The sequence below is a fragment of the Drosophila grimshawi genome, unplaced genomic scaffold (assembly GCF_018153295.1).
Source record: "Drosophila grimshawi isolate 15287-2541.00 unplaced genomic scaffold, ASM1815329v1 contig_1377, whole genome shotgun sequence".
Classification (NCBI taxonomy): Eukaryota; Metazoa; Arthropoda; class Insecta; order Diptera; family Drosophilidae; genus Drosophila; species Drosophila grimshawi.
Window position 1 is genome coordinate 15,708,030 of NW_025062900.1, and position 27,832 is coordinate 15,735,861.

The 27,832-nt window shown below is 38.3% G+C and overlaps 1 protein-coding gene across 3 annotated transcripts in view; it reads left to right on the forward strand.

The window, feature by feature from the left end:
- LOC6562139 (protein madd-4) overlaps positions 1–27,832 on the forward strand; it is a 73,679-nt gene that overhangs the window by 25,814 nt on the left and 20,033 nt on the right. For all 3 annotated transcript variants that reach the window (XM_032736361.1, XM_032736362.1, XM_001987997.2), the window contains exons 3-13: positions 3,788–3,898; positions 4,017–4,339; positions 5,895–6,063; positions 9,667–9,811; positions 14,876–15,005; positions 17,577–17,679; positions 17,933–18,028; positions 20,942–21,166; positions 21,247–21,545; positions 26,393–27,561; positions 27,639–27,762. In XM_032736361.1, the coding sequence (XP_032592252.1) occupies positions 3,788–3,898; positions 4,017–4,339; positions 5,895–6,063; positions 9,667–9,811; positions 14,876–15,005; positions 17,577–17,679; positions 17,933–18,028; positions 20,942–21,166; positions 21,247–21,545; positions 26,393–27,561; positions 27,639–27,762 (2,894 nt within the window). The remainder of the gene's footprint in view (positions 1–3,787; positions 3,899–4,016; positions 4,340–5,894; positions 6,064–9,666; positions 9,812–14,875; positions 15,006–17,576; positions 17,680–17,932; positions 18,029–20,941; positions 21,167–21,246; positions 21,546–26,392; positions 27,562–27,638; positions 27,763–27,832) is intronic.

The window sequence follows — 27,832 nt, forward strand, 5'->3', positions numbered from 1 at the left end:
AAATCTTTAGAGTTAGCTGATTTTAGAATTTTAATTATTATTTAAACTTTCTTTCTATCTCTTGCTTGCAAACAGTGAAACAAGTCAAGTCAAGTCAAAGGTTAACAAACCCAAACATTCGATAAACAAATAAACCTCTTCGAGGCGTTTAATGGCATTGCAGACACTTTGCTCGCAAGATTAATGTGAAGTTTTTAAGCACACAACACTTCCTCGTCCATCTTTTTACTTTGTTCAGCATTAATCAGAAGGCATTAAGCAATAATAATTGCCCATTAACCATTAACCTTTCAGTCAAACGCATGGAACAAATTCATAATTTTCGCACCACTGTGCACATTAACTAACTACCTACAATGACTTCCTGCCATGATGACGCCGACTACGTCCTGAGCACTCACAGCACACGCACATCCACATCCACACACACACACACACACACACACATAAACACAGGCAGCTGCTCGACATTTGACGTATGTTCGAGAAATATACCTCCATGTTTTTGGTAGGTTGTGAAGAGGGTGTGGGGTGAGGGGAGGGGTGAGGGATGGGTAGATGAGGCAAAGTGAGTTATTGAAACTGCTTCAACTCATAAATAAATAATTACCGGATTCGCATAAAATCTGCTCGTCCAATGTGCTGTTTGCTAATGTTTTTTCCTCTTCCAAGCGGTAGGCAGTACATAGATGCCCCTACAACACCAAAAAAAAAAAAAAAAAAAGAAGAAAAAAACACCTACCTAGCAACCCCAAAAAGACGACCACCTACAAAACACACGACTTCCTGTACGTACTCATTGTACACCTGGCTTGTTGGCCCAGTCACAGTCTTTAGTTATTTGTTATTTGTTTTTCTTATGCTTGTGTTGGGGTCGCCAGGGTTGAAGCTATTTCCATTAAGGGGAGCAAGCAGTGCAGGGTGTGTGTGGGTGGGGGTATGGGGCAGGGTCATGTCGGGTTGGATTTAGGTTCGGTGGTGGTGGCTCGGACCTCAAACACTTGAAACGTGGTAATAGATACTTAAATAGTAATTTAGTAGCTTTTCTAACCGCATGGATGGACATATGAGATTTTACGCCGATTTTCCTAACAGTTTCTCTATGTGTTTGTGTGTGTTTGTGTGTGTCTGTGTGTGTCTCTCTCTTTTACAGCCTTTATTGCACTACATTCAGTTTATCGGACATTTCATCTAGCTGCCAGTTCATCCATCTCTTGTGTTCCACTACTGTGTCTCTGCTTGTAAGCCCAATGGGTTTTTACATATTCCCAGCTAAACTGCTATAAAATGGTTTTGTCTTAAGCTTCGACTCGATGTGTGTGTGTGTCTGTAACTGGCTAGTTGGATCATGTTTCATGCACAGCACAATTTATGTGGATTCCACTTTAGTGTGTGTGTGTTCTTTTTTTTTTTGCCTTGTCTGTGGTCCATTTGCCATTGATTTGCCTTTAAGATTAGCCTTTCATATGTCGGCTGTTTATTGTTCGGTGTCTCGGTCAAGAGGATCAGCATCAGATGGCCCTGCTGCAGTTGTTGTTGATTGGTCCATTGGCTGTGTGCTGGGCCTTAAGTTAAACAAGCTGTTAAGTCGACTTGTGGTACATATCCATGTTGGCCATTTGTAGTTGGTTATTGAGGCATTTAGCTGTTAACTGCTCGATAACGAATTCACGACTGATACAATCGCTTAAATGACAATGAAATAATAATGAAGTTTAAATGCCAAACTAGTTTTCCGCATTGAAATCGGTTGAATTTTGAAAGGGTTATGTCAGTTTCCAGTGTCCGTAAAATACTTTTAAAATGGAAAGCTTTACGAGCGAGAAATGTTCAAATTTCTACACATAATTAAATTTGATAAAAATCATGTATCAAATTAATATATTTTCTATTCATTTTATAGGCTTACATATATTTTGTAATCAATATAAATTGAAAATAAAATAAATATTTATGTTTTTAACATATTTTAAATATTTATATTGAAACGAAAGTTTGTTACATAAAAATATAAGAAATGTTAAGTTTAACAAGAATTAGTGAATATTTTATAAAATATAGGTAAAAATATACTTTATGGTGAGATATTTATAGAATTTTAATTACAGACACAATTAAGAGAAGAAAAATTGTAATAACAACAGTTCAGTTTGAAAATATTAAGATATTCTATTTACATGCCATTTGAGTTCAAAATAAAGTTAAGGCTTGAGAAAGACTTTATTATGATACAGAAGAATTAGTGAAATGAGGTCGAAGCCAAACCACTAACACATCATAAATCAAACATTTTTCTGATAGTATAAAACCTTTTTTATTATTTAATATGATATTAAAGCTAATTAAATTACTATTCTAAAAAGTATAAACTTGCCTGTGTAGTCAGTCCATAGACATAAATTAAAGAACCAGATAAATGCTCGACTTGCAAATAAATTTTGGATTGAGTTTTATAATCCGCAGTTTGAAAGAACATGACTTGTAAATAAATTCATTTGATGAATATATTACTGAGAGCGACGCAGCCCAAAAAAAATGAAGTTAAGCATTAAAAGTCGAATAGAGAAATCTGGTGTACTTTGGGTCTAAAGAGAGAGCTTTAGCACATAAATACTTGGCTAACTGTCTGCTCTTACGGTAGTCTATTTTAGTAAAACGCTTAACCCAGTTGAACCCCGATTACGTGTTGTTCGCAAAAAAAAAAAAGGCGTGGGGCACGTGGCATACGACACGCCATTAAGCAGCTGCAGAGGCAGAGCCAGCAGCAGCAACAGCAACAGCAACAGCAGCAGCAGAAGCAGAGGCACCAGATACACGACATACGGTTTGGTCCACGCCCAACGCCCATCGTATAGCATAACCCTTGACACGCCAAGTCGAGATTGTTTTCAATGCCTGTGGGTAAGGGGGGGCTGGGGGGCATACGTGACGCGTGTCCTAAGGTTAATGTGCCTTCGATATAAAAAGCAGCGTTCCGGCCAAAAATGCAAATTGTTAACGTGACTAACGTGAAAGCCGCGTGCGATGGCTGAAAATTTTATACACAAATATAAAAGTCATCTTCTCAACTTGAAATGCCAATAAAACCAGGTGACATGTTTGCACTGCATTGTTGTGTTTGCCCTAGGATTACGTTACTCTCTTTGTTGTTGCTGTGCCTCAGCTGGTACGCAAGTGCAGACATAATTCGAATATGCTGTTTTAAATAATGAGTAGGGGAAAGCTACACAAATTTGTCACAAAATAATTAAGACATGTGTATGAAGCACATACATATATTTCTCATCAGCATATAATAAACGTATACATTTTTAATAAACTAGACAATTACTGATAATAGCCAAAAATATTATATATAATAATAATAATTAAACAAATTCTATAATCAAATATTAAGTATACGCAATCATTATATATTATTATTATTAATTATTAAAACTATTAATTCAGTTTGCTTTCAGAAATAACAATTTATAAGGTTACACAGAAAACAATAAGTTTTTGTTTAAAATTTATCAAGTCAAGATATTTTAAAGAACCTTTTTATAAATCAAAATGAATCGTAACAATCAAAAAAATAATGCAAAATCATACATAAGATATTCATTTATTATTTATTTATGGTAATAAATGGAAACTGGCATAAATATTAGCTTTGAAAATGGAAAATACAATTTTTAAGATGATATATATACAAATATAGATATTATGTTAAGCTCTCACCTCAAGCACAATATTCAAGTGAAATTTAATTTAAAATTTGTTATTTCTGTTGTGTGTTTTGCAGACGAGCTTCTGCCTGCTGCTTTCACACGCCGCTTGGGCAAAGAAACTGAATGCTAGTCAAGCGTTCGACGACACATGGAATACAGCATCCGACTTGGAAAATGAGCTGGAAGTGAGTATACCAAAATCGCAAATCCAAAATCCCAACTGGCCATACAAAGATGTCATCCATCCTGTGAGCTTTCAATTAGCAAAACTGAACACACAAAATCCTTATCCACCAATTGCAGCAACAGAAACGTGCCAAGGGCAGTGCAACAGGATCATCGGGCCCTGGCTCGAACACTGGACAGTGGTCGACCTGGTCGGAATGGTCGACATGTTCGCGCACCTGCGATGGCGGTATTATGCAACAAATGCGTCGCTGCAGCACACCGGGCAGCTGTCGCGGCGAGAGTGCCCGCTATCGCATCTGCAACATGCAGCCGTGTCCGGAGCAACAGGACTTCCGTGCGAACCAGTGTGCCGCCTACAATGATGTCCCCTACGATGGCACCCTCTACAAATGGACACCGCACTACGATTATGTCGAACCATGTGCCCTGACATGCAGGTAAAACTCGTCGCCGGCTCAGCCCACAGCTCGTAAATGCAGCTTGCAGCTTGCAGCTCGCAGCTTGTTGCATACCAAATTAATGTCCACACCAATGCGCTTATGTTCGGCTGGCCAGCAGCTCAATGGCTGGTTGCCTCCAGTTTCAGTTGTATGTATTTTCTGTCCGTGCATCTCCACTCATTATTCATCATGGCTTCCGTTATACCGATGCAGCTGCCTGCCTCTACTGGTTACCCACTCTCGGCAGCAGTGTGACAATAAAAAAGCTATTTGCACTCCCTCTTTTTTTGCATTGCGCTATAACCTGGCTATTGCTAGAAAAGGGGGAATATACATTTGTTTAAATAGGGCATAAACAATTTTTAAAGTTTAGTATACAAATATTTCGAATAAACCAAAATAAATATTTCTCTCTGTACCAGTTCATGAAAACCTTTCCATTATAATTAAGCAAAGCTTAAGCAAAAGTTTTCACAATATGCACTTGAATTGGCCATAATAGCTAATACAAATAAACATAAAGCTTGCAGGGTATTTGTCAAGTCGATAACATCTTCTCATACAGCACACTTGCTAGTTTTTTTTTTTAAGACCATTTGTATTTGCGGCTAAAATTAGTGGCAGCCGTTTCGGTTTTGTGGCTCTTGCGGCTCTCAGTTTTGTGGTTAATCCATTCGGGGTTAGATTCCATATTCCTCTTCGCCTCGCAATTTACATGCATGCGGGATTTATAAATCATTTGCTAAGCGTCAAAATTGTGCAATTTAGTTGCAAATGAAGCGCTTGGCCAAGGAGTTTCGTGTGGCAAAAAACCATAATGGCCCAAGGAGTGTAGCAGGCAATGTGAATTAAGTCATTTTTAGATTAAAATGCTGGCAGAATGGCAATGGCAGAAGAGTCATTTAAATTGCAGTGTTAGCTTTAGTTGCGGATTTTTTGTTATTCCCCGGGGAGATGGTATGGTACGAGATAAAAAGAAAAACCCCAGGAAACATTCGTTATCGAATATTAAATCTCAGAATCAGAATTGACTTACGGGCAATAAAAATATAAAAAATTATATAGATTTAAGTTTTAAGATTTATATCTTATATATAATATGTATAAATACATTTTTTAATTTGTTTTTTGTTGTTATAATATTTTTAATATTCTTCCGCTGGCTCCAAGTCGAGTGTTTTTTATTTTTTATACTCGGATATGTTTCGAGTCCTGTGGATATTTGCCTTCAGGCAAAGGTTTACAGCGTCCGCCGAAACAGCTGTGGATTTTGACGGGACTCTAAATGAAAAACAAATAACACTTGACAGAGAGCCAGTGAAAACCATGAATTTAAATAACCTAAAAAATTGATTCAACTCCTAACAAAGAAATTGATGCACCAATTGTAAAGACAACATTTGATGTTGTGTAATCATCAGGGTAATCCTAATCTTTAAGAAAAATGTCCAAAGTTTAATCAGGCATTTGCAAAGACATTAAATGAGCCATAACAATCCATCAACTGATATTATTCGTATATTTGCTTTCTGGTTCTTGCACGCTAAAACAGAGGCCATCCGGCGCATCTTACGGAGGACGTCTCACCGGAATCGGCTGCTGGTAATACCGAGGAGCACTACGATGAGCAGAGCGTCATTGTGCAATTGTCGGCACGGGTGCAGGATGGGACACGTTGCCGCTCCGGCAGTTTGGATATGTGTATACAGGGCAAATGTCAGGTGAGCCGAGTTGTCTCTCTATATATACTATAAAGACTATCGATGTAATCTAAATGTTTAGTCAACGATATGAGTGTGTGTGTGTGAGGCCTGTTGGCTTCCTTCCTTCCCGTGTGTGTGTGTGTGTATGGGTGAGCTCCACCACTTAGCTGTGCTCCAAAACTAAAAGATGATAAATTATGTCGATTTTGTCAGCGAAGTTGGGTGGTGTGCCGGGCTTGTAGGCTGGCAGTGGGTGATGATAAAAACAAAAGGGTATCCACTTGCCATTGCCATTGCCGTCGCCGTTGCCTTTGCCTTTGCCTTTACCTTTGCGCCAGTGTAATACGTACTTACGTATGCATATATATGCAGATTGCATAACGCAAGCGCCTTTGTATCATTATGAACGTGAGCATAAATAAATCATAAGGCTGGCATAACGCAGACCAGGGTTTCAATACATGCGGCTGTGTGGCAGTAGGAGTATTTCTCGTACTAATATTTGTGGAGAGCGGGAGGTGAAGTTTGCTGTGGAGGCTGGTGGTACTCCTGCTGCGGTCGCTGCTGCTGCTACTTCAGTCAAAGGCGAACTATTGAAATGCCAATAAGGCGTGCTGCTGGCGTTTGCCTGGTTGCCACTTCACGGAATTCAACCGTCAACGCAGCACCGAAATGCACACTACAAAGTATGCTATGACAGGATGCCGCGATTGGAGTGTTCAAGAAGTTCCAAGAAGTTGAGATGCAATATTATTTTTTAAATTTAATGCAATACTATACTATTTTACTGAAATGCGATAATTGTTAATATGTTTACGTACTATGCACATTGAGCTCTGAGATATTCGAAAGAATTAAATATAAACAGAGATCGATTAACTTAGACACTTTAGGTGTAAATCTGCTGACATTTTAATTTTTTAAATTTAGTTTTAAAATTTCCAATGCGTTGAAGAACACGTCTCCGACTAATTCTTGATCAGCAACTAGACGAGCCGATTTGGTTGAATTTTCAGTTTTTAATTTGTAAATATATTTGTGTTTTTTTTTTAATGTGTGCTGCATCACAAAATAAATATACATTAAACGTTATCAATTTTAATATAAAATATGTCTCAATTATAGTTGAATATAATATATATCTTATTAGCTGCCACATATGTATTTTTATAAGCAAGTTTATTAAATGCTCAACTTTGCAAAGCGAATTGTTATTTAAGTTTTCTTTGGCAAATTCAGACGATGAGGTTTTATTTTAGCTTTTTTTAGTTATTCTAATTTTTATAACTAAACAGTTGTGCATAACTTTTGAGGCACACCGCGCTCTTGCCGAGAGAGCATGGAGGTTGCCGGCGACGAGTTTGGCCGACATACAACTACAATAATGTTGAGCGAAGTTGGCGACAGCAGCAGCAAACAGAAAAAATGAAACAACAATACCAACAACAAAAAACAGCAGCAACACAAAACAAAGGCAATAACAACGACAAGAAATTGTGGGCGCATTAAAACTGGCAACGGTTGCGCCCCCTTCACCCCACCAACCCCAACCTTACCCGTCTCCCAGCACTATTGTAGAACATTTCGCCCTCTCTCTTGTCCTCTTTAGAGCTGCTGCCCGTGGTTTGTTTGAGTTTCAGTTCAATTTGTTTCGAGTGTGTGCTTGTGTGTGGGCGTGTGTAGGTGTGTGTGGTTGTATTGGTGTTGGGCCTTATCCGACTTTTCGCCTAGTTTCACGCCGTTGCCGTTGCCGTTGCCGTTGCTGCCCCCCTCAGCGCCTTTGTAATGCCGCCAAATCGTCACCCCAATTTGTTGTAATAAACGCCAATATGTCATGTGGTTTACGCTCTGCCTTATTGGTGTCCCCTGAAGTAGATGCTGCAGCCAGCGCTGTTAACTCACACACTTATATAAAGACATGTATATATATATATATACCCATATATATGTAATATATATGTGTATCTGTTGCAAATAAATCAAATAGCAAGTTGCCAGTTTTGTGGGTTTAAATGCGGCCCACGGGCTTATTTCTCGCTAGCGCTGTTTGTCTTGCGGTTTAGACCTAAAGTCGCAACAAACACACAAAAAACATACACACACACAGACATTCACCCACATATGAAGTACCACAACACATTTCATTCTATAGTAAAGATCTTGCTTGACATGGGTTAGGATCAAAACATTTGCTTTCAGGGCACTGGATTACATTTCAAATTGCCACTTGTCATTTGGCGAATTCCCGGAAATCATTCGGCGTCTTTTTTATTACGTAGCAACTCAAAAATGCTGTCACAATGTAAACAGGTGCTATTTGGCTTAATATTTTGCTCTAGTTCAGCTTTAAACTAGTAAGGAATTGACCTAATTCAACGTACAAGTTTTTTATGACTTCTCGGTTTTAAATAGACTTCTCGGCATTTAAAAAGGACACCGTCTAAAAGTTTACACAAGTATGTTTCTAACTTTTACCAGAAGCCAATATTAAATGCTAGAGCTTTAAATATTAACAACAAAGTATTAAAAAGAGAAAATTAAGTGTCTTCCTTTTTGGCTCACTTTATTTATTCATTTCTATTTATTAGCTAGTCGCATTGATCAAAGTTGTCGAGCTCAAGTCCTTTGCAATCTGACATCAAACCGATCAGCATTGAATATAAATAGATAATAAATAAAATCGACGTAATCTTAATCCTTTGTATAAATACTATATGTCTTGCAAAATATTGCTTATTTCCTAACCAAAATCTTACACTGACGCTACATATCAAATAGCAATGTCTTAAATAACATTCCTTTGATATTCGAGTTCAATACGCAACATTCGAAACTGTGGCATGTGCCATGAGGCACCAGCTGCATATCATTCATTGATACATAGTACGAGTACACACACACATACACACACACACACACACACACACACACACACACACACACACACACACAGGCACACACACAGACACACACACACACACAGACATACGCAGACATGCCTCACAGATACATCATAAGTAGATTCGAGTGATTCGCGCAACTGTTTGCCTGTCTGTGCTCTGCTACGCGCTTGAGCTTGAGCTTATGCAACGAATTCTCATTGATTTCCATATTTTATTTATTACATCTGCTACGGCATGTGTACGTGTTTATGTGTGTATGTGTGTGTGTGTGTGTGTGTGTGTGTGTGTTTGGGTGTGTGCTTGTTTGCCAATAGGTTATGATATGATACCGCTAACAGTTGATTTACACTTATTTACGTAGCATTTCTTTTATTTGAGTTCCTATCGTTTGAATACACTTGACAAGAGTCTTCTACTTTTCTAACGCAATTCGCAAGCATACAAATTATGGAATACAAAATAAATATAAATAAATGCTAAATATATAAGACTTTATAAGCTAATCTTTTTTGTTATTTTAATTTTATTATAAATATAAATTGAATGCATTCTTTTTGAAGAATTTGGTTTTTTTCTTGTAAATATTTTTATTTCTATTTCGAGTGATATTACTCAACATTAAATAAATTTAGTTCACATAGGAAAAATTGGCAGAGTATTTCAATTTGGTCATTATTTGCAGCTAACAATTCTTTTCTATTTGATTCTCTCTTTTCAGCGTGTCGGCTGCGATTTGAAAATAGGCTCAACGAAGAAAATCGACGGCTGCGGCGTGTGCGGGGGCGATGGCAACTCCTGTTCGCAACCGCTCTATTATTGGGAGATGGCACCGATGTCGCAATGTTCCGTCACCTGCGGCGGCGGTAAGTCCTTAGTCCTTAGTCCTTAGTTCTTATGCATGTACTTACGTAGTTGTGAGTCGAATCGAGTCCCTAGTGTAAATAAACAAGTGGAATATGTCAAGAACATTGCCACAGGCATTGGCGTGCCTCGTTGCCGTTTGTAATCTTTTCCCCGTACGCGAAAAGCTGTCAAATTTTTGTCTGTTTCTTACATGCCCTACCCACCCAAAATAGGAAAGAAAAAAAAACAACAAAAAAATAAAACGCTAGGGGTGTATAAGTGTGTGTAGCAGGCAGCTATTTGTCGTGCTCATTTATTTTCATTGAATTGGAATTTGTTTCGATTGAATGTTTGCATGGCAATCGAGTGCCAGTTGTGCTGCTGCCCTGCTTCGTGCTGTTGAAAACTGTGCACCAAATTTCTTGGCAAAAAAAACAAATGCTTAAAGTTTTTCCTATGGATGTCTTTTCTTATTTCTACATATATATGTATATATATATATATATACTTATGTATTATGTGATTAATAGTCTCGTCGAAATAATATATTAGCAAGTAAAGTTTGTCGATTAGCTGCCGACTACCTTTCGGCAGCGACTCGGATGCGATCCAACTTTGTTTGTTAGTCAGCCTAAGGTTAACTTCTACTAACAATCAACCTTCTGGCTGTGAGTGGGTTCATAAATTGCTTTGCATGCAGCTAAAAGTCGATGTCAGAAGTTTTCGGATTCAGTTCACAAAAGTTCATAAGTGTTCCAAGTGTGTGTGCCCAACATGATGAGCAACATGAGGTAATATAACTTCGGTGTTATACTGAATGCCTGAAGTTACCTGTTTCACATGAACGTTCATTGGGTTTGCGAACAAGCACAACTACATCAATTCTTGTAGCTGATATAGTTTCAAAGTATCGATTTCAATCTACAATTTGCCATATTTTGACTTGCCTCAAATTTTGAGTATCTGCATATCACCTAAAATACAAATTAAATAAGCTTTTTCTTATAAATGGCCCATCATTTATTAAGTCCACGCCCACAGCACAGCCTAGGATATTAATGCATTCTGTTGAGCTGTGTTCAAAGCAACACAAACCACAGCTACTAATTAAATTAAAAACACTGCTCAGTAAACTCGTTGAGTCTGCTCGACTAGCGGATACTGCGCTTATACGCCTCAAACAAGATAAAACTTTGCTGAGAAAGTGAGTTTACTGAAGATTTTTAAATTATATTTGTATGCAACAACAAGAAATAAATTGATTTGAGGAAAACAAATAGGAATCTAGGATTCTTGAAGAACTCTTATATTGGTCCGTATCTATTTAACAGTTGGTAGATTCATTTATTTTGAACACCCGTTTTAAAGTTATTTTTTTTATGAACGGCACTTAAGAAGAAGAACAAATTGGCTGTTAAACGAAATAGGAATCGTTATTAATCTTAATAGGAAAATCGATTCAAACAGAATTTTGAATAGATAAATTTTCAGACACGCAAATACCGATAATAATGACGGCGATTGGTTATGGCGTTAAACCAAAACAAATATTACCAATGTCCCCCATTCCACACTCCACACTCCACATGCCCCATATCCATACCCCAGCCAATGCCTGTCTATTTTCTGTGGACTAGCAGAACAAACTTTGGGGCAACACTCTCATATTTTTGTGGCCCCATGCATTTTTAATCAACTTGGCGCTTGCTTTTTCGGCCATTAGGCCGTCAAAAATGCCAAACGGAAATAATCGGTTTGCCGCTTGATAAATGTCAGTTTTTTTGTTTGGTGCACGACAGCGGGGCAGTGTCAGGGGTGGGGGTGGTGGCAAAAGCAACGCCAACAACAAGATGGCCGCAGAGGCGGAACTTGTTAATTTCCGACAATACCAGAGTACTGCTGGTTTACTTAGTCATTATCGTGGCCCGTCTCTTGCAAATGGCAAAATCAATTTGTTTTTCAATTTTAATTGCAATATCGTTTAGGTACCTTCAATTTTGTGGGTGTTGCTCCCACATGCACCCCCCTCTCGGCCATCATTCTTCCCCACTTTAATTACATTTCAGCGTTTGTTCGCCTCACATGTCACTTAAATGTCAACTGCAAGTCGCCTTGTACTCTGTCCTCGGGGACCATCGAAATTAACGTTCCAAAACATCAAACTAATGTCAATGTTTATGTCTCATGTTTTTGCTCTACACTCCTGCAGGACACCCGTGTCCTGGCCTTGACATGAACATTTATTTTACTCACCTATTGACAGATAGTTGCATACACTTTAGTTGGTCAATTATGTCGCACTCTACATACATATCTCGTATACCTTGCTGCACTTCCACTAAGTGCATTTAGCTGGCTGGCTACGTGACACCGCTCCAATTGATATCCAACTTAGTTGGATATTCTTTCATTTCTCTTTTTTATTTGTGTGCTTAATGGAAAACTGTGCCAGTTATACCAAATGGCAGGCACTTAATGATCGTTTATATCTAGGCTAGATATGTGGCTAGCTGTGAACTCAGCTGCGGAACCGGACTCAATTGCCTTGGCCAATTGGTCGTAATTTTTGTGGAGGCCTATTTAGGTTCTACACACTTAACAAAGAAGTTAAAGGCGGTTAATTGACTATGAGAATGTAGCAGGGTATGATTAAATCTAAATTGTGTGTATTTAAAGATAGAATATTTATGGAATATAGTTATTAATAGATCAGATTGCTCTATAGTAGAGCGTTACAAAAATACTTTGCTTCGATAGCCAACCTCCTGCGCATAATTTCTCTTTATTTTAAGACTTTGCTAAGTTATCAAGTCTTCAAAAAAATAGAAAAAAGATTAGAGATTATCTTAATCAAGCCGAGGGATACGTATCCTTGTTGATCTGAGTGAAATTCATGTGTTTTAAATTTGACTTGAAGTTTAAGAATTAACTGATTGTAACTATTAAAGCTGGTGAGTTTCTTTAGCTGTATGATTAATCAACAATCTGTATAAATACAGGCTTTCATCTAGATAGTTTCAAAACTAAGTGACTAATTTTCAGAAAAAAGACTCATTTTGACAACATTTTTAAATAATTTATTATCTGTTTAAATTTCGAACTTAGACTTGTTGACCACAGACTGTGAAATGCAGATGAGAGTCTCTTATTATTATCATTACTATCTGTCTATTTCTCATTTTGATTTTACTTAATTTGGTATGCATTAAGCAAATGGCAACAGTCACGACTGCAACTAATATTTTTCATTCATGTTCCCACATCAATTCTACTGCATCTGCAGTATGTCAATTTTCTAAGAAATCTGCAGTGAGCATTAACATTTCCGCTTCAATATAAATTATCATCAATATTAATGACAGGGAGACTCCCCATTGCTGCGCAGAGCTCGATATGGCCAACATGCTGGGTGCAGTCAGCTTTATAAATCCACTCATCGGACCCCTATGAAGCTGCACACAGTTAGCCCCCGATTGATCCCCTTGCCTCCAGCTGTGGCAGTGCCCAAAAGCTGTGCAACACATGCCACATGCCAGTATCTTTATCTGTCTCTCTCTCCTATCTCTCTCTCTCTCTCTCGCTCTCTCTCTCTCGGTGCTTCTCGTTGCCGTGAACATGAAGTCGACTTTTTGCGTTACAACAATTGACATAAATGCCAAGAGAGGATATTACCAATTGCCTTAAGCCAATTGTGTCATGAATACGCAGCAGAAGCAGCAGCAGAAGCAGAAGCAGCAGCAGCGGCGCCAGCTGACGTCTATGATGATGTTTAGAGGGGCAAGTGGGGGGGATGTGGGTTAAACTAAGGATAAGGATAACAATGACGTTGCCTGAGCGCACACAATGAAGCTTATAAACGAAATTCAATAGCTGAAAATCGGCGTACCATCTGTGCTCCAAGGGACTATTTACAATCGAATCGAATGCAAGAGAAAGCGACCAGCTTCCAACTATTTTTCAAACTGACAGATCGTTATGGCATTATGCATTGTGCGACAATTTTTGCTGTCATAACCACCTCCAGCCACCTTTACTGTTCACCTACTCCAAGTCTCTCAGCTTCTTTCTGCTGCTTCTGTACTCGTTCTTTCAATTTCCGGACGTGCCTCTGTTTGAGACGCCGCATCAAGAAGAGAACCCACAACCCAGCCCAACTTATTACACTTAGCTGCAAATTTCGCATCTGTTTGCAAATGTTAACCCATTAAATTGCAGAAACTTCGCTTACAATTACTAACTTTAAGACATCTGCTTTTGACTGGAATGATTTTCAAATTAAATTATAAAGACGCCTGCTTTTGACTGCAATGATTTTCAAATTAAACACGACTTAAAAAGTATTTGAAGTTATTTGTGGCAACTAGTGGCAATTTCGATAACCAGCAAATTAATTATTTGACTTGGCAATAATAGTTTCTTCATAGAACAAAGCATATTTGATGAATACATTTGTATAAAGAGAATAGAATACAAACTTTGAAAGAGACTAGAAATCAACTGGGATCATATTTTAATTACTTTATAATAATTTCAGTTTTTTAATTGAAAAACGTATTAAAATAACTTACATAAAAATGTTCTCCAAATTAATTCAATAAATATCTTTAAGAACTTTTAAGATAACTATTTTAATAAATGTTTTAAGAAATGTTGCATAATATTTATGGGATAAGAAAAAATATATATACTATAGTATATATTAATTATCTTCTTATAGAAAGATACTTATTTGGTGAAAAGAATGAAAACTTCTCTTGCATTTTCATAAAATATATTTAAATATTCTTTTGGGCCAAAAGTTTCCGTTTGGCCACAAGGGGACAAGGGAAAAAGCCCCATTAAACTTTGTGCTACCGTTTCCGTGACTGTCTTAAGTGCCTAAGTGACATTAAAGTTGCACGACAAAACCCACCCAACCCACTGAAAGCCGTTTCAGACATTTATTGATTTTAAAATGCAATGGCAGCAACGGTTGTCTGGCTGCAATATGCCATTTCGAATTTTAGCCTTTTACCAGTCGACTAACATTCTCTTTCTGTCTTTCTTTTTATATTTTTCTCTCTGCCATTTCTTTTACGCCTTAGGTTACAAAATGTCTCGTCCTATATGCAGGAATCGTCTAACTGGCGCTGATGTCGATGAGACGCTCTGCAGCGTTGCTAATCACCCGGAGCCATCGGTGGTGCCATGTAATACACACAGCTGTCCGCCGCGGTAAGTACAGCTCTGACAGTTGCCCAAACTCCCTAAGCTACTCTGCTACTCTGCCTTCAATGCCACAATCCCCATACCCTCCATCCTCCTCCTCCTCTTCCATCCTCCACCTAGCCAGAGTCCACCTGTCCAGCTATCAATTTAAATGGCGTTGGTTATCGTGCGCACGTTTTGATTGCCTACCCCGGCTCTATTATCGCCCAGTCTGTGTCTCTGTTTGTCTCTGCAACGGTGTAGGTTACGTTCAGTATGCCTGGCTCTGTGCTCCGTGCTCCGTGCTCCATGCTCCGGGCTGCTTCTCGGTTGTCTTTTCAGTTTACCCCCTACCCGCTCTTTATTTATCGTTTTGTGACATTTTCGAAAACCGAACCGAAAGTTTACACCAATTTTGCGAGTGCCTCGCGCCCAGCGCCTCAAATTCTAATCTCCGTTCAGTGCGGTTGTCCATTGTTGCTGTTGATTTTCCATTTGAATACCCTGTTCAATGGGTAGAGTGTAGAAGGTGTCAGAAGTCTATAGAAAAGCGAAAAGGCAAACAGTTGACAATATAAATACAAAATAAATTATAGATATATCGTACTAATAAATCTGTGTCTCAATGGGGATAGTCAAAGTCCCTAGTAACTTCTGATCATTAAACTATTATTGAGCTGTATAGTTAATAATAAAACTTAATTTTTTAAATAATAAGCAAGGTATTATTTTTGCAAACTTTTTATTAAGTTATTTTTGTATTAGCTAAAAATATTATGTTAAATAATCGAATCTGTTGTCAAGCCTACTGTCAGCTAAAAGATTGTAGCAATAAGATTAACTCTGGTATAAAGGCTTCGAATAACATAAGCTAAGAAATTTCATGTTCAACTACAAATATCTCAAGTTTTTGCCTTCTCAATCTGTGCTTAAAGTTGAAAACTGCGATTCAGCTGAGAGAATATTTAAGTTACAATAACTTTATTTGGTATATAGGTTTTGAATACCATTAGCTAATAAATTTGTTATACAACCATAAATATGTGAAATTTCTTCTTTTGAAAATTATAAAAATGAAGTTTAGATCAGCAATCAGATATTACAGGGCATTATCCAGTCGAGCACTGCTTAGTTGCTTCGTTTTTGCTCGTCTATGTTGCTCTCTGGCATTCCGACTCCTTATTGCTGTTCGCGGCTTTGGGCCGCCTTCTCCGTCGTTTGGGACATCAATTATTGGCCGTGATTTTGGCTGTCTTGAGGTTTCTGTTTCTGGCAGCGCTTACTGCAGCATTGGGGATCTGCTAATAGCTAGCTGGGGCTCTGTCTCGCTGCCAAAGATAGCATTGTGTGTTTGCCAGAGACTTATGATAGTTGTTAGTTATGCATGAGCAATGCAATTGAGCTTCTTTGTACGAGAGCAATTGCCAGAGCTGCCAAATAGCGCAAGATAGTCGAGATAGCAAAGGATTGCCAATGCAGTCTAGACATGTGAGGTGCTAGTTTAATTGAGTATGTAATAAGCAATATTAGTTTAACTGATGGGATTTCAAACTTAAAGCTTCTATTATTAAGAAACAATTAAAATTCTATAAGGTATAATATTTTTAATGCTTCCTGTGCAGTGTGGAATTTGTTTAAGATATTTTCAATGTGTATTGGCTTTTAAAATAATTTAAGTTATAATTTATCTAACAAATATAAATATAAAAATTAAGTATATTTAAGTAATAGCAGAAAATTAGTTGTCAATTTATAAAATATTTTCAAATATTCACTGTAGCTGAAAATAATTTTACAATTTAAATATTCTTTTGGATTACAACTAGAGTTTTAGTAGATATAAAATCTAGGTGAATATGCACAGAGTTAAAAAACAATTTTAGACAAACATACATTATTACAATTTTGACAGCCTTTTCATTTGTAAACATAAATAAATGTTCATTCCTCTTGGCGTAACTAGATAATTACATTTATTTTCATTTGTTTATTCAAATCTAGTACACAAACAGTTCGTTCGGTATTTGCATAGTATTATATTTAAATTAGATTACTTCAGAACAATTTGAGAATTTAATGGGGAATGAATAACTGTATACATTGAAGTTAACCAAGCTGGTAATAAAATGGAAAATGATTCTCTTAGATTCACCATCCAAGAGAGAATAATTTGTGTAGTAACCTATGTAAATTGTTTCAAATATCTCATGGCAAATTGTCTTCATTTACAGACAACTCAATCTTTGTTTGCCCCATTCCCCCACTTCACGACCTGCAAATGATTCAGCCAACTATATAATTTGTCTGCATTAAGCGCCATGCACTTTAGTGTCTAACATTATATCAAATAGAGGGCGTCGACGTTTTTTTTTGCTGTTTTTTGCTCTCTCTTCCTTTTTTTTCGACTTTTTTTTTTATTTTATAGCTTAACCGCAGAGGCGGTCAGCTGGCAACTTGTTTTCGAAACAATTTAGTTGAACTAATTCAAACAAAAAACAAAAAAAATGAAAATAAAAAACGCCCGCGCAAGTGGCAGTCTACTACACTCTATGCCATAGTTGTAGGATACTCTAACACACTTGTCCACCTCTTCCGCAGTTGGATAACCGACGATTGGAGCACTTGCAGTCGCCTCTGTGGGCACGGTTACCGTGAACGGATGGTTGTCTGCGCCGAGGAGACCAACGGCATCAAAACGAGGGTAAGCGAAAATGAAAGGCACAAGTTGCCATGTTGCTATGGTCAGAATATACGAAAAGTGTTGGAATGCAAGTGGCTATTACCAAAGTGCCGCCCACTCTTAAACGCTGATAATTTTGCATAAAAAGTGGCGAGTCGACTCAACAGCAATATACACGTCCATACACACTGAGCAGACATATTATTATAACCATGTTTCACACACTCTTCTTTTTCCATTCCATCTTTTTGTGTCTTGCCTCTATTGGTAACAGGTTGCAGATATTATGTGCCGCACTCCGAAGCCGCCAACACAGGAGACCTGCATTATTGAGGAGTGTCCGCACTGGGAGGTGGAGGACTGGACCGGTGTAAGTACTGTAACAACAAGAACAACAACAACAACAACAGCCAAAACAAGAACAACAACAACTCGTGTAATAATCATGCACTTTTTGCCGGCACAACGCAGACCTGAACTGAACTCAAGTCGTAGACATCACGTGGTTGAAGACGCAGACTGAGACGGAGATGGAGACCAAGACGGGACCGAGATGATGATGAGAGGCCGTGTCTGGCCACCGTGTATACTTAGCTAAATGTTCAGACGGCTTCTAGTTTCATATGCCCTAACAGAGGAACTAGGGTACATTAGTTGACCCAATCTATGAATGAAATATAAGTCTAAAACATATCACATATCAAATTGTACATTAGTTGACCCTAGGCATACTGAATATCTGGCATTATCTTACGAATAAACTGCAAGCTTAGAAGATGAACAGATAACCCATTTCTTAAGCTTAATCATTTTTTAATTAACAAAGTTTAAGCAAGCAGTATCTGTAGGTAAGCGCAGACTTAGATGGTCTCTTGACTGGTAAAATTATTGAATTCGTGCAAAAATCGGAAAGAATTATCAAAAATGATGGAAGAATTATCGCAGTGCATAAGTCCCACCAATAATAATAAATAATAAAAGCAAGAGTTGTTTAGGGCTATGGATCTTATTATTATGTTCGACTTCAGAAAGCATTCTCAATACAAACAGAAAAGTGCCCATGTGAAATACTTATTATACATAAATTAACTTATATATTACATTCTTCACTTTACTTCTTCACAAATTTCTTCAAATTATCATTAGCTTAATATTAAAATTGTGTAAAAGTACTTAATCCAAAATCTTTTCGATTTCCTCAATTTTGAGAGGAAACACGACCCATAAAGTTGCCTCAAAAATCAGAAAGGGTGAACTTATTTGAAATACTCGATGGCCATCGAAATTCAAAGAGGACTTGTCTAGCATATTAAAGTTGTATGATTTTGTTTTGTGTTTGGTTACCTCTTTTTACAATTTAAATATGTATTAAGCTGGATCCAGCTCAAGTGTTTTCAAGTTAGTTAATATTAATGCAAATTTATACTTTCAAATATGTATAAATTAGGACAAATACTTTACTTAAAGAACATTTAAGTTTTGACGCTTTAGTTTTATCTTCAAGTACGTACATTAAAGTTGTATATGTGCATATATTCTAATACATATTTAAATAGAGAATATATATAGAATTAACTCAGAGAGCATTTAAGTTTCGGATCGTTAGTTTTTACGGTGTTTTCGTTGTGGTGTTTTTTGCAATTTACTTTGCTTGCTGGCTCGTAATAAGCCGCTAGACTCAAGACTGAATGAAGCCTCTTCCCGGTTATAGCCGTTCAACTTAATCAACTTGCCGGTGGTAGCTGCTGCTTAAGTTTGTCTGGCCACAAGTACCTCCGTACCCCTTTCTCCCCCTCCTGTGTGTCCTCTACAAGCATACGCTATTTACACCCAACATTTCCGTCGTATCGAGTCCATTTCGCTGCTGTTCATTTAAAGTGCAAGTTTATTAATGTGCGACTCGATTTCTTCACATATATACAAATGTATATATATGTATGTATATATATATATATTGTGTGTGGTGTAAACTTAGGGGCTGGTTTAGGGGTTGTTGCACATGCCAGGGGTGTCAAGTTTATGTGTTGCTTAATTGAATTGTCTAGAGTTTGGATTTTATTTGTTTTCATTTTCGCTGAATGTTGGTCAACATTGTTAGCCTTTTGTTCTGTGTTTTTTTTTTTAATTTTATTTTTTTTTACGTACGTTAGGGGCATATAGGATAGTAGAGCCTGCCTAGCTGGTTTCATGTGTATTCCCTGCCACAAGTAAGCTTGACGTAAGCCAAAGTGACTTTTATAGGTTTTAATTCAAAGTGGATTACAATGTTTGAAAATAATGAGCTCAAATTCAGCCTATTAAGAACTTTATCAACTAACAAAAAGAGAAACAAGAATTAAAAGTTTGCAAAAAAATTTAATGACTTGCATGTTAATGGCAAACAGGACGAGTATTCTCGAGATGAAATCGTAAATAAAAGACGAGTTATCGAAAGCCGACGATAGAAATACCCTTGCTGTTGTAGGGCAGCGGAACGAATATCTTCTATTGGAACTGATGATGTTCTATAAGAACTTGTCACTTATGACAAACTAATTCTGCTTCAGTAAACTCATTTCTCGCCATTTTACATATTAATGCTAATCAAGAATATTTAAATATAATACCAAAAGTTACATTTTTCGTATTTAATTCATAATATCATGTTGGAAGGGCATTCGACCGGCTAACCAACCAGCCAGAGAGCCTATTATAAAACACATTTAATGTTTCTGCACATTAATAAAATAAGTATGCACATCATATATGCCACAAAATTAAGCGCCATTAAAATGAGATGAAATGTAACAAAAGGAGGTTGCAGGAGGCTGCAGGGGGTAGTAGATGCATAAAAGTGGGGAGGTTGTTAGGGGTTGTAGATAAACAATGAGTTAAGCCACTTGAAAACGTTGCGTTACGTTACGTTACACATACGCCGCGTTTAACCGGCGACTGACAAAACGCAAACAATATGAAAATTTGCATTTATATGCGTGAGCGCGTGCACAAAGAATTGAACTGAGGGGCTTGGTGAATGGAAAGGGGGTAGCGTGTAGAACTTACTCGCCTGACCAAGCCCATGCAGTGCTGCCAACCTTCCCCCAAAAAGGGAGGTGGGCCAAATGGCCACTTTTGCTTTCACGACAGCAGTTCGTCATCGCTCGGTTTTTGTGCCAGCTCGTCAGCTTTTGTGCAAACAAATGAATTTTTATTGCGGCCCTCAGTGAAACATATTGCAATAATTTATAATGCTTATGGATGTTAATGCTACCCCCATCCCAATCTCTGTCTTTCTGGTCCACAGTGCTCCGTTTCGTGCGGGCAGGGCATCCAGATGCGCGGCGTGGAATGCAAATCGACGGATGGCAGCCTGAGTGCCAAATGTGATCCACTAACCAAGCCGGGTAGCATGCAGCAGTGTTCGACGGGTATTCACTGTGATGGCGGCGGCGGCGGCGGCGGATCGGGTGGCAGTCAGAATAAGGGCGGCGGCACCATCATTGTTGGCAGCAGTCGCTCCCTGAATGAGGTAAGCGTTTTTCTTTTCTTTTTTTTCGGCAAACCCAACCCCAAAAGAACTAAATAATCTCAATTAATTCGCATTTATAGCGGTCCGAACGACACATGGACAGCTCGGATCTGGATGAGGACGATGATGATGAGGATGCAGATGAACAGGTTGAGGATGTGGATGACATGGAATCGGGTCAGGATACGGACGATGGCGAGGGCCTCTCCTATGCCGATCAACCACTACGCTATGCTCATCATACCCAGAGTCGATTGCATCACGAGACGCCGGAGGAGCCACGCACCATGCGTCTGATGAGTGGCAGCTCCAGCAAGAATCACAATAATGCCCGAACAGGTGCAAGTGGCGGCACAGATGTGCCATCACTGGATCCCAGGTGCGTCTCTTGAGCATGGCTAATTCAATTTATTATTTATGCTTATATACTTATTTATTGCAAGATTTAATTAAAATGTCAGGTGAGTATCAAGTAAGTTTGCCCCAGTTAGAAAGGAAACAGCTTGGGTCAACTGGCTTGAGCTGTTTGGCAGACCGTAAAAAACAAATTTTAATGAGCAAATCCTTTACTATGAGAGTTCTATAATCACATCTAAACATAAAAACCCAGTGTGAATTAGCCAAAGCTTTGGGAAACTTTCAAATTTGTTTGACTTAGCCTTTGAAAATCGGCTTAGTTTTGACAAGATAAGGCTGTCTAAAATTCGGACTAGTTGTGTCTTGAAATGTGCGTTCTGAATTGAAAAAAAAACAGGGTGTTTATTTTATAAGGATACTTATAACTCCAATATTAACTTATGTTATTAAATGTTAGTGTTTTGAGACTTACGTTGTCTTAGCCAGTCTTTTGTGAATCCGGCCAAGGCACTGCTCGCATGCGTCTGGCTGCCTAAGTGGTTAACAATCCATCATTACTCAGACTCCGACTCAGAACTCCAGCCAGGATTCGCTTGACATAATTCAACTGTAGCCCAAGTACGAGTGAAGACTTCCTCCTACCACTTTGTATTGCATTTCGCTTTGGAGCTTTGCTTTGGGCCTTCTTCTCATGACTTCAGCTTAAGCACTTGGCTTACAAGAACTTACAAGCAGAACAAACACGCATGCATATGCATACACACAAACACACAAACACACACACACACTTATACACAGACAAGATTGACTATTGCCACGTCGTCTCCTGTGTGTCCTCCTCATAATGTCCTTGAGCCGTGTCGACACCTAAAATTAAGGCTATCGACAACGACATCATCATCATCATCATCATTAAGAACACGAAACTGCTCGAGTAGCTTGTAAGTACAGTAAAGTACGCCTAATGACAATTAAAGTGCTGCCATCGCTGCTTTCTCGCTGCTTTGTTGATGTTTATTGGAAAGCGATAAAGTAGCCGCGATAAGCTGTCCAATTTACTCGTTGTGTGGAGCAGTTGTGTTTGCGCCAGTGAATATAAACCAACACTTTAATTAGCCAATGCGATATAGCCGAGTATGGGAACATCTAATAAAGTCGCTACGAGCTTGGAGCTAGCTAAATCAAATGCTTTTAACTGTTAATTGGTATGTGGGGAATACTGAGTGTAGTTTACCAAATAATAAATTACAACTCTGACTGTTCAGCGCTCTCTCTCTCTCTCTCTCTTACTCTCTCTCTGTCTATCTCTATCCTTGATAGAGGGTATTTCAGTTTTGCTAAAGTATGTGCAACGCTTTTAGTTAATAGTCAGTCTTGATCAGGATAATTAGATGAGTAGGTCTGTTTTTAATCTAAGCTCTCCAGCTATATATATATATATATATCAATTGATAGACTATATTTATGTATAACTAAAACAAAATATTTATCACAAAAATTAACATAGAAATCTAACACTATATAATATGACTCTCATAGGTTATATGAAAGTTATTAGTTTTTATAGCTTATAGGAAAACTTTTTTTTAAACCAATTTAAATTTCTTATAATATAAAGAGCTGCTTTCTTAATGTAAATAGAATTTTACCGGATATTAGAACACTCACGATTTTTAAATTAAAGAGTATTTAAACTATGTCATGTAAAAGTAATTTTTTGTTTTGTTGGTTGTTATTTATATGGCTGTGTTGTACTTAAGAAAATTAGTCAATGTAAACATGAGCGACTTGGGATGTAGCCTAGTTGGGAGGCGTACCGAACTTAAGTACTCAATCGACTTGAGTATATATCCGGTACTACTTAGGAATTTCTGAGAAATGATGGCTGACATATTTATGCAGTCTAACTAATGTCGTAAGTCGTGTACATGGCAGGAAATGACAAGCTCTATCGTCTTATCAGCTGTGCAATCAATATAGTATTTAGTATAGCAGAGCAGCAAACTTTAATGTGAAATTAGTTGTAATTGGTGCTTGGCTAATGTATATATTAAATGGGGACACATCTTGGCATGCAATAGCCTATCCGCTAATCATTTCCCACGACATTATTTTATGGATTTATAATTTTATTTATTTAATGCATTTCAATTGAAATACTTTTTCTAGGCATACAATGTATAAATCAATATTTAGAGCAATAATTTTCTTTTCAGTTTTCAATTCAATTTATTCTCTTCGTGGGAGTTTAATTTTGACTACTACAAAAACGTGCGATTTTTGTTTTGTGTTAACAGAGCTAAAAATGTTTAGAATTCAGCAGACGTACTCCATAAAAGAAATTTATAGAAATTTAATGCTTAAAATTTGACTGTAGACTATTCAAACATTTCGTGAGCCTTTGTTGATTCACCTGACATTATCAATAAATCTCTTAGCTCCATAAATATTGACAAATTGCCCGTAGCAAGATTTGACGCCTCTTTTTCGGTCCACAATGTGTCGTGCATTGACCCAAGTCCAGACCGAGCACATCTCAAAGTCATAATGGGGGGGGAAGTTAAAAAAACAAACTGCCGCTTTTTTATTATATATTTTGCTGAGAGGGCAATTCAACTTATTTGTATATAGAGTATAGATACGATAGATAGTATCTGCTGGGCACTAAACTGAAACTATTGGCGGCCTGTCGACTGTCGCCTGCCGCCATAAAGTCGCGTCTTGGTGCCGCCAAAAAACCTTGGCCTCTCTGTATGTGTGCGGCACAAGGAGATGTGAGATGCGCTGGCGAATCGCCAGACGAACAAACAAACGAACGGACAAAAAAAGACAACGGCATCCCCAACAATAGCAATAACAACAAGAGCGCAAACAAAACTTCCAAACGTTTTGGGTTGCCATTTGGCCTACGCGGCGTATGAGGAACACTGTCAGGCGCCGGTTATGAAATCAAGCAAGCGACCTACTTCAAAGATCTTTTCGAGGCTGCTGCTTTAGCACTGGCGCCACTTTAATTCGCATGATTTTCTGTGGCTGCAATTTGACTACAAATCAATAAGTGACGACAAGCAGAGAAATTTGTCAGCGTTGTGGAAGGAGCAGGAAGAGCAGGAAGAGGAGGAGGAGGAGAAGCTCTTTGCTGTGGCCTGCCACTCCTGCTGCTGCTGCTGCTGCTGCTACTGAGGGGTCAGAAAACTATGTGCTGTGTGTGCCAGGCTCTTCTATTGACTGTCAATGCGGTCATAAAAACCACTTCGGCCAACAAACAATGCCCAACACCAACAATAATATATAGCTGTTGAATAAGTTCCATGTCTCCTGCAATTGTTTGCAGGCTAACTGTAGAAATACCCTGTAACTAGTTATTTATGGTTATTCGTTTATTGAGTAACTTTAGTGTTTGTTATGCGATGTATAATTGAATTGCTAACATTTTTTATAGTATATTAGTTAGATAATTAGACCTACGAGAGAGATCGGGATGAGGACTTCTATCTTTCCTAGGATACTGCGTCTTCTTTGTAGTGAAATTTCTATTATCTATTTTTAATGCATAATGAATAAAATTAGTTTGCAAATAAATATATTATAAATAAAAAGATTTATTGTTGAAAAGGCGTGATTAAACTCAAATTTAAAATGTAAATATACGTAAATATACGATAAATTATTAATTGGTATTAAAATGTAATTTGGGCTAAAATATATGTGTACCAAATTATAGCTGAATCTAATGAAAACTGAATACAAACTTTAAAGCTTTAGCTTAATATGATTAAACTGTATGCAGCAGCTGTGAGTGCTATATTTGAAGACAAACTGTCTATATTAGTACCATAATAATGAGATTATTACAAGCCATTGAGAAAATGTTAATAAATTATTATATTTAAGTTGTTATAATGGCTTTTAAGATTTCAGATAATGTAACTAATTTATACTAATTTGTTAATTACATTTTGTATACAAATATATACATATTATGCATTTATTTAATATTTCTACATTTTGCAAGTCTTTACTATCCTTCTCAGACACTTTCACGCCCTCGGGATATATCTATTGGCGATGAGTGTCGGCAAACAAGTCATAGAACACAGTTGTTGGGGTCTCTGGCAGCGGGCGGCTTAATAAATTTGATTCGAATGCTGCGTGGCATGAAATGAAATACAATGTGTAAAACGTGGCCGTTGACTATTGTTGCATCACATTTGTGTAGCTGTCAAGTAACGAGAGTGAGAAAGAGAAAGAGAAAGAGAAAGGAGAGGAAATACGGTTCAGAGTTTAGGTTGTTGTAGTTGCCTCCTTTTATGTGCTGTGCTCAGCTATTTGTTAGCCAAACATAAAGCTCAACTTTATGGTTTTAGTTTCAATAAAACACAGCATTGCAGTCTGAGATTTAAATTGTGTTGTTTATATTTCTATATGTGTTCTGATGTTAGCTCATAGCTCATAGTTAAATATGATTTATATTTATTTGTATTTTGTTTCAATAATTCAGAACATTGCAGTCTAAAACATAAAATATGTTGATTATATTTCTTTACATATATTTATTGTTACTCATAGTCAATAGTTAAATTTTATTTTGTATTAATTCATATTTATCTTTTGAAATAACAAATATCAAAGACCATTATTATTATTAAGAGACCCTTAATTATAAAAGTTTACATAAGTATCGTGGCTTTCATTATAAAAATAAATTAATAATAAATACTTGAATATAAACCAAGTGTTTCTAGAATTTCAGATTTTGGAACATAAGTGTTCATTATGGTTTTTATACTATTCTTTTATCTAAGACATACTCTTAAATATATTCAATTTATAACAATTTTGTTTATCATCCTTTTATTTCTTCTGTAGCTTCATCAAGGACACAGATTGGTCATCCTGCAGCGTTACCTGCGGCGAGGGCATTAGACGACGTGCTCATAAGTGTAAAATCTTTCTGGAATACTCACGCACAGTGGCCACTGTGAATGACACACTGTGCGAGGGCAACAAGCCACACGATGAGGTTGAGCGGTGCGTGGAGGATCCCTGCATGCTGCCCTCGCATGGCTATGACGATCAGTTTCCCCGTGACTCCATCAAGGTGGGCGTCTCCGAGCCGGGCAAGACGTATGTGTGGCGCGAACAGGGCTACACCTCGTGCAGTGCATCCTGTTTGGGCGGCGTAGAGGAGCTGATCATCAATTGTGTGCGGGAGGACAATGGTCGGGTTGTCTCCCCCTTCCTCTGCTCGCAGGAGACCAAGCCGGAGGCGCGGGTGCGCACCTGCAACGATCGACCATGTCCGCCGCGCTGGAACTACTCGGATTATACGCCCTGCTCGAAGAGCTGCGGCATTGGCATCAAGACACGCGAAGTACAGTGCATCCATGAGGTAACGCGCGGCGGCGAGAACACTATGGTGGTGCCCAACAGCATGTGTCCCCAACCACCGCCGGCCGACAGGCAATACTGCAATGTGCTCGACTGCCCGGTGCGCTGGGAGGTGGGTGAGTGGTCAAAGTGCTCCCATACCTGCGGATATGGCATCAAGGATCGCAAAGTGGAATGCAAACAGATAATGGCCCAGGAGCATAAGATTGAGCGACCCGAATCGATGTGTCCCAGCGTCAAGCCGCCAGATAAGAAACCGTGCAATGTGAAACCATGTCCGCCCGAGGATCCCAAGCCCGTCATTCAAATCAGTAACTCGACGCACATTCAGCACGATCCAAAGAAGACAAAGATTACATTGAAAGTGGGCGGAGCTGGTGTTGTTTTCTTTGGCACCCAGGTGAAAATCAAGTGTCCCGTTAAACGCTACAATCGCACCAAGATCAAGTGGAGCAAGGATCACAAGCCACTAGTGCGTTCGCGCAAGTTTAAGGTGTCCAAGAAGGGTGCACTTCGCATCCTGGATATCACGTTCCGCGATGCGGGCATCTATTCCTGTCATGCCGGACTCAGCTCCGCAGAGATTCACATTGAGGTCAAGGCGAAGCCCGGACAGCAGGCCGAGGAGCTGGAACGCCAGGAATCAGGTGCAGTTCTCATCAGCATAAATTTTTGAAAATGTTAACCCAACTCTTAAACTGTTTTCCCTATCGCTTATCTTTAGATCGCTTGGTACGTGAACGCAGCGGCACGGAGGCACTTACCTCAGCGGACATGACGTCACCAACGAGTGGTGCCACAGCGGGTGGAGCGGCAGCAATGGGCGGCCCTGATGGCGGCCCTAATGGGTAAGTAACGACAGTCACTTTTCTGACCCTATGCCCAAAACAAAAAACTTTTCCCTTTCAACTTTTTACT